This window comes from Salvelinus fontinalis, chromosome 2, assembly GCF_029448725.1.
Source record: "Salvelinus fontinalis isolate EN_2023a chromosome 2, ASM2944872v1, whole genome shotgun sequence".
NCBI lineage: Eukaryota > Metazoa > Chordata > Actinopteri > Salmoniformes > Salmonidae > Salvelinus > Salvelinus fontinalis.
The window spans coordinates 25286134-25293997 of record NC_074666.1 but is presented as its reverse complement, the minus strand read 5'-3'; the positions used below and the strand labels follow the sequence as shown (position 1 = coordinate 25293997).

Below are 7864 nucleotides of genomic sequence, written 5' to 3'. Positions count from 1 at the left end.
CAGGAACAGTTTGGTGACGAAGAATGCCTTTTCCAGCATGATGGAGCACCTTGCCATAAGGCAAAAGTGATAACTAAGTGGCTCGGGGAACACAACATTGATATTTTGGGTCCATGGCCAGGAAACTCCCCAGACCTTAATCCCATTGAGAATTTATAGTCAATCCTCAAGATGCGGGTGGACAAACAAAAACCCACAGATTCTGACAAACTCCAATCATTGATTATGCAAGAATGGGCTGCCATCAGTCAGGATGTGGCCCAGAAGTTAATTGACAGCATGCCAGGGCGGATTGCAGAGGTCTTGAAAAAGAAGAGTGAACACTGCAAATATTGACTCTGCATCAACTTCATGTAATTGTCAATAAAAGCCTTTGACAAATATGAAATGCTTGTAATTATACTCATTATTCCATAATAACATCTGACAAAAACATCTAAAGACACATCTAAACATCTAAAGACGCAGAAAACTTTGTGAAAATGTATATTTGTCTCATTCTCAAAACTTTTGACCACGACTGTACACCCATTCAGCGTCATTCACACCCTCTTAAGCTTTAGCCCCACCCATCTCGTTCCGCTCTCGGAGCGTTCAGAGCACACACTTGACGCTCTGGTCAATGATTTGTTTACCTCTGGATAACACGAAAACAGCCTAACCAGCACTGCTAGCAACAATTTCTTTCCTCTTTTATTGCCATAGTTTACTGACACCAGCCATATTCAATGGGTGTTATACACTTAGAGCTGAAGACATGTAGGTAGCTAGCTAGGTAACCAATGAACCTAGGTAGGTAAACAATGTGTAAGATCACAAACGTCACGTAACGTTAGCTAACGAGCCACCCAGCTAACATTAGCTAGTTATACAACAATGAACACAGTGCCAAATCATGTGATTACTACCTTGCATGAATATGCTGAAAGCTACCAACCAGGTTCAATGTTATCTAGCCAACAATAGGATCTAACTAGCAAAGCAAACGGCTTTGGGATACAAGTAATAATGTCATACAAGTAATGTTAGCTGTTAGCTGCACACTCGACAACCACTGTGATTATTATTATTTGACCATGCTGGTCATCTATGAACATTTGAACATCTTGGCCATGTTCTGTTATAATCTCCACCCGGCACAGCCAGAAGAGGACTGGCCACCCCTCATAGCCTGGTTCCTCTCTAGGTGTCTTCCTAGGTTCTGTCTGGCCTTTCAAGGGAGTTTTTCCTGCCACCGTGCTTCTATACCTGCATTGCTTGCTGTTTGGGTTTTAGGCTGTCTTTCTGTACAGCACTTTGAGATATCAGCTGATGTAAGAAGGGCTTTATAAATACATTTGATTTGATTTGATGCTCTGATAGTCCTTTAGGTGCCTTTTGGCAATCTCCAAGCGGGCTGTCATGTGCCTTTTACTGATAAGTGGTTCCGGCTGGTCAATCTACCATAAAAGGCCTGATTGATGTAGTTCTGCAGAGATGGTTGTCCATCTGGAAGGTTCTCCCATCTCCACGAAGGAACTCTGGATCTCTGTCAGTGACCATCGGGTCACCTAGGCTCTCCCTGACCAAGGCCCTTCTCCCCTGATTGCTCAGTTTGGCCAGGCGACCAGCTCTAGGAAGAGTCTTGGTGGTTCCAAACTTCTTCAATTTAAGAATGATGGAGGCCACTGTGTTCTTGGGGACCTTCAATGCTGCAGACATTTTTGGTACCCTTCCCCAGATCTGTGCCTTGACACAATCCTGTCTCGGAGCTCTACGGACAATTCCTTCCAACTCATGACTTGGTTTTTGCTCTGACATGCACTGTCAACTGTGGGACCTTATATAGAGCGGTGTGTGCCTTTCCAAATCATGTCCAATCAATTGAATTTACCACAGGTGGACTCCCAAGTTGTAGACACATCTGAAGGATGATCAATGGAAACAGGATTCACCTAAGCCCAGTTTCCAGTCTCATAGAAAATTTTCTGAATACTTACGTGAATAAGGTATTTAAGTTTTGTATTTGTAGTAAATTTGCCAAAATTAATAGAAACCTGTTTTCGCTTTGTCATTGTGGGGTATTGTGTGTAAAATGTGTTTTATCAATTTCAGAGTAAGTCTTTAACGTAACAAAATGTGGAAAAAGGGAAGCGGTCTGAATACTTTCCGAATGCACTGTATATTGAATTTTCCTATAATGGCACTATTAATCTTGATTTTACGTGCTCATTAGTGCATTAACCATGAGGTTATGCCATCTTATTAACATCCCTACTGTCAACATTCCTACACACTAGCTAACTGACATGCCGTCCCGTCATGTCTTTTGAGGTTGTGAAGTAGTGTGAAGTCCAAACTGAGCACTGACATCACCCAAAACAGTCATCCTATTTCCCATGTCAATTAGCCTTTCTGTCACCAAAACATAGACCATACTATTTTTTTCCAGATTAAAATCGTCAGACTTGTCATACATCTATTAACCATTATATTGCTGTGTTTGATCTCATCATGGTTCCACAAATATTTGTTTTTCTGACCGTTTGTACATTATTTGTGCTTTTTAGTGGTGTGTGTATGGAGAAACTCTGAGGAGGGGGAGTGTCTCTCAGTCACGCAGGGATAAATAGAGAGGCAGAGCTCACAATCTGTCAGAAGGGTGATCAAACAGGAGCAGGACCTCAGCATTTTTAACCCTTTCTTTCAAATGGAGGAACACAAAGATGTTCAACACTGTTTTCATAACTCTTCTTGCAGGAAGGCTTCGCTATCAACATCTATTTACATAACACTGTACATTTTGTTCTCATTAATTTCAGCGGTTACAGTATTTTTGAACGTACTGGTGATCATCTCGATCTATCACTTCAAGCAGCTCCACACTCCAACCAACCTGCTCATCCTCTCTCTGGCTGTGACAGATTTCCTGGTGGGACTGATTGTGATACCAGTAGTGACTGTGGCAGTAATGGAATCATGCTGGGTTTTTGGGAAATATTTCTGTGTGTTTTTTCTCTTCGTCGGTTACTTAATTATTTCTTTGTCTCTGGGCAATTTGGTTTTGATATCTATTGACCGTTATGTAGCTGTGTGTTATCCCTTGTTGTACCACTCAAAAATAACAATACCAAGAATTATCTGTTGGATATTGATTACCTGGTGTTGGTGTAGCATATACAATGCTGCTATTTCAAATAACTCTGTAACTGTACAGGTACCCAAAATGTGTTTTGAAGAATGTTTTATTTTTGAAGGATTTAACTGGAGTAAAACCATTGACTTTGTAATTATAATGGTTGTTCCATGCTATATTATTATAACACTTTATTTCAAAATATTTGTGGCCGCCAGATCACAGGCCAGAAAGATATTTTCAAAAGAGGCTGCCACCAAGTCTGGTGTTAAAATTGTACAGGCAAATACATCTGAGAGAAAAGCAGCAAAAACTCTATCTATTGTAGTTTTCACCTATCTCACTTGTTGGATTTCTATTTTTTTTCTAAATTTTTTTTTTCTACAATCATTAACTTACTTAGTCTTGCTACCATTTCTTAATTCCTTAATTAATCCAATAATTTATGCTTTCTTTTATCCATGGTTCAAAGCGATAGCTAAACATAGTTTAACTCTAATGTTAAGGCGTTTATAGTTCCTACATTTTTATTCAAAAGTTTGACAAACATAAATTTGATATTGTTATTTTCAAACTATACTGTTGTTGTAATTGTTTATTTCATGATACACTTACATGACTTCTCAGTAAGCTGTTGTTATCATAGATACATTTGGTGTTGATTCAGAATGTGGTGTTGATACAGCATGATTTGGCTGTATTGGATTGTAATGACTTGTTAATTGCCGAAGGCATAAGCTTGTTATAAAGACATTTTTGTCATTTTGGGTTGTACATTCCAAAGACCAAAGTCTGTGTTTGTTCCATGTTATTTAATGATAAATAGTATGTAAGTATTCTAAAAGTAAAGTACATTTTGAGGACGTCATGAATCAGTCCAGATGTTATTTAACACCACCCTCTAGTGGCTCCATGGTGACACAATGTCTTTAACAAGTGTAGTAAAGTTTAAATGTACAATACTGCTTGATATCATATACTGTCCAGGTCTATATCAATGGTGTATTTTGTAAGAATTTGATGTTAAAATGTAACAATGTGAAAAAATGACAAATAATAATGCTCCAAAAGAGAGATTTGCACAATCACAGGACTTTTTGCACAGTCGTTAGACTTACAACATAGATGTTTGTTGTGGTAAGGGTCTGGGTGCATGTACATTGAGTAATTGATTGATTAAATCTTATGTTACACAAAGATATAAAAAAATTCTAAACTAACCTAATCGTTGAATTTGTACACCCGTTACTGAAATGGTTGTTCCAGTTTAAATGGCTTAGGTAGTTTCCTCCCACTTTTATTAACCCTGGCAGTCATTATAAATGCAGGTTGTGAGTGAATGAAACATTTAAACTGTTGGATAGCCTAAGGCTGGCTAGAATCCAATACGAATTACACATCACTTTGTAAATCAGCAAAATCTGATTTAGTTAGTCTTGCAAAATTCTGGTACATTTCCAAGGTCTTACAGAAATCCTCATTGGACGATTGTTTCGGGACAGTTGGGGGAATTTTTCAACCCTACTTGCAGGCCTGATGTGGCCTGTAAACTATGAATTCCAGGCCATTGTATAAGGCCTTATGATATATGTAAGGGTTCAATTATAATGATAATATTCCCCTAGGCACTCTGAAGGAATTCAACAACCATGTCTCTGTCACATACAAATACAGTCATGGGTGGTAACTCTACAATTCAATCGAAAAGTCAAGGCACACTGTGAAATTATTTGGAGAAGTGGCTTAGTGTTGGTGTTGAATTGAATTTAAGTATACCTTACTCAAAGAAAATGCATTTGTATTACTCATATGGTACTACTGCTCACTTCAGCTATTTAAGAATATTAACTTATTATTATAATTTTTTTAAATAATCAGTTTCCTCAAAATGTTTGAGTAGCCATAACTTATCCGGTTTTACTGTGCAGTCAAAAACTATGAGGTTGGAATAATACTGTGAAATTATGATAATGCCCTTTAAGTTTAAGAGTTGTTTGAAAATAATGAAAAAAAGACTGCTTGTTTTGGTGGAATGGAGCTCTGGCCTGCCTGGTGACAACACCAGGCAATAAATTTGTTAATAGACCAATAAAATAGAGAGTTCCAAACCTCTCTGCCAATAACAGTTTGTTTTCAGTTTTCCCCTCCCCACTCAGACAACACACAGACAGTCCTAGCTAAATTTGTGCTTGAGAAATTGCTTTTTTGTTTATTTTAATGTAAAACAATCACAGTAAGGCACTTATTTTGAGGTGTTATAAAACAGCTATGAATGTGCTTATACCACAGGATGAGTTGAAAGGATCACAAAACTTGACCAATCTAAGGATCTCCAAGAAACATGGGCAAATGCGAGCACAGATGTATTTAGGATTTTTTTTGACAATTAACTGGTCTGAGTTGTACAAATTGGATCATGTCCAGATATAAAATTAACAATATGCATGTATGCGGATGACGTTCTGTTATTCCTTAAAGACCCAGGCTCAAGCGTACCTAGATTGATGGATGTTCTACAAACATTTGGAACATATTCAGGGTATGTGCTTAACGTACACAAGACCCAAGCCCTAGTATATAATTATACCCCACAGGAAGAGCTGAAGAGTAGGTATAACTTCACCTGGACCTCTTCATCCATTAAATATCTTGGAGTATACCTACCAAAAGATACACCCAAACTTTATTGCATGAATTACGATCACATCAACAAGAAAATATATGATGACCTAGACAGGTGGAACTCACTTTCCTTAGATCTTAGTAGCAGAATTGAAACAATCAAAATTAACATCCTGCCGAGGTTATTGTATTTGTTCCAATCACTGCCCATAGAAATCCCACCTAAACAGTTTAGGGAATGGGATAAACGGATATCAAGGTTTATCTGGAACAGTAAGAGACCAAGAACTTGATATACAACATTACAATTACCAAAACACTGTGGGGGTATGGCCTTACCAAACCTAAAAGATTATTATGTGTCAGCCCAATGAGACCTCTGGTGTGTTGGTGCAATTCAGAATGTGAATCCAAATGGAAAGACATCGAGACTACTTTGACAGAGATACCCATACAGTCAGTTTTGGGAAATAAGGACATGGTAAAAGAAATATACAATAGACAAAATCAGTGGATTCATTTCTCTCTGAAGACATGGTTAGGGTAGTTAAGCAAAATAATTTAAACAGAGAGATCAAACTGCTGAGTTGGCCCGCATACGACCCCAGCTTCATCTCTGCAACTCAGGACAGCAGATTTAAACAATGGACGCAGAAAGGCATCACATCATTCAGTACAATTATAAGGAATGGGAACCTAGATAACTTCCAGGACCTAAGTAAAAAACATGGCTTGGATAAACAAGATTTTTACAGATAGTCCGACACTATTTCTTAAGGGAGATAAAAATGACTGACCCTCAAGCACCTCCAAAATTAATCCAAGTATGCACTAACGCATACAACTTGGGGAGTAACAAAAAAACGATTTCAAATCTCTACTTGGGTATTCAATCCTCAAAGAAACATTCTACAAACTATATTAAAAAGAAATGGGAGGAGGAACTTAGCATTGAAATAACTGATGAAACATGGTTGAACATATTAGAGACTCAACAAAGCTCCACCAACTCAAGGTCATGTAGAGAATTCTGTTGTAAGAATGTTATACGTTTCTTCATAACACCTAAACTGAAATCAAAACAGACTGGCTCACCACACCCTTGTTGGAGAGAATGCGGTCTATTGAGGGCGGACCACTCTCATATCTTTTGGTCCTGCCCCGCAATCAAAACTTACTGGGGAGAAATAAGATCTAACATTGGAAAAATAATGGGATTTGACATAGAACAAACATTAATTTCTTTGTACTTGGGTGAAATACCTGATAACTTACACAATAGAGAAAGTACCTCTTGAAGGTCCTACTGGCAGCCAGTAAAAAGGCTATCACTAGGAAATGGCTACAAAAAGACCCTCCCACAGTGACACAATGGATAGACATTGTAGAAGAAATACACCACATGGAGCGTATGACCTTTGCTTTAAGAACTCAACAGGAGAGGTCAGGAATACTGGGAGAAATGGGTTTCATACTTGGAAAGGGTCTAATTCAAAGATGCTAATGTAACTAATATGATGATATGATGATGAAGGTATGAAGTGCACTGTAACTGCCAGATCTTTTTTGTTCTTTTATTTTACTTTATTTGTACTTTCTTTGTGTTCCTACAATAAAAACAAAATATAAAAAAAAATAATAATAAAAAATGAACAACAAAAAAACACAAAAATGTTCAAACAAAATGGAAGAAAGTATAATTTTAGAACAAAACCAAAGTTTCTGGGGCACAAAGGGATTAGGTACAGCTGTGAAAAAGCAATGTGTGCAGACTACGGTAACAGCGTGCTATATTATTATGATGATGTTTTTTTGATTGGTAGTTGGTCAGGTAACTAAGTAGTTGATGTTGCAATTGCAACATGTAGCTCTCCAGGACCAGGTTTGGAGAGCCTTGCTTTATACAGTCCAAACAATGTGTTTTGATGACAGTATACTTGACAATACTGCCACTAGCTAGCTAGCCATTCACACCTTTAGTGACGTAACATGGAGGATATGAACCCGGTTTGAGGGCAGACACTGGTTTTGAAGTTTGCAGGCAGGGCTATCTCATGTGATAATGACCGACTCATGTCCGCTATATTTGAGAGTGCCCAATGTGGGGTGCCATTGTAATAGGTGGGA

The 7864-nt window shown here is 38.0% G+C and overlaps 1 protein-coding gene across 1 annotated transcript; it reads left to right on the top strand.

Moving 5' to 3' along the window:
* Nucleotides 1-1368: 1368 nt before the first annotated feature.
* On the top strand, nucleotides 1369-4200 carry LOC129868721 (trace amine-associated receptor 13c-like). Its single transcript, XM_055942926.1, has one exon. The coding sequence runs from the start codon at nucleotides 2690-2692 to the stop codon at nucleotides 3629-3631; it is 942 nt and encodes a 313-aa protein (XP_055798901.1). The 5' UTR covers nucleotides 1369-2689; the 3' UTR covers nucleotides 3632-4200.
* The last annotated feature ends 3664 nt before the right edge of the window (nucleotides 4201-7864 follow it).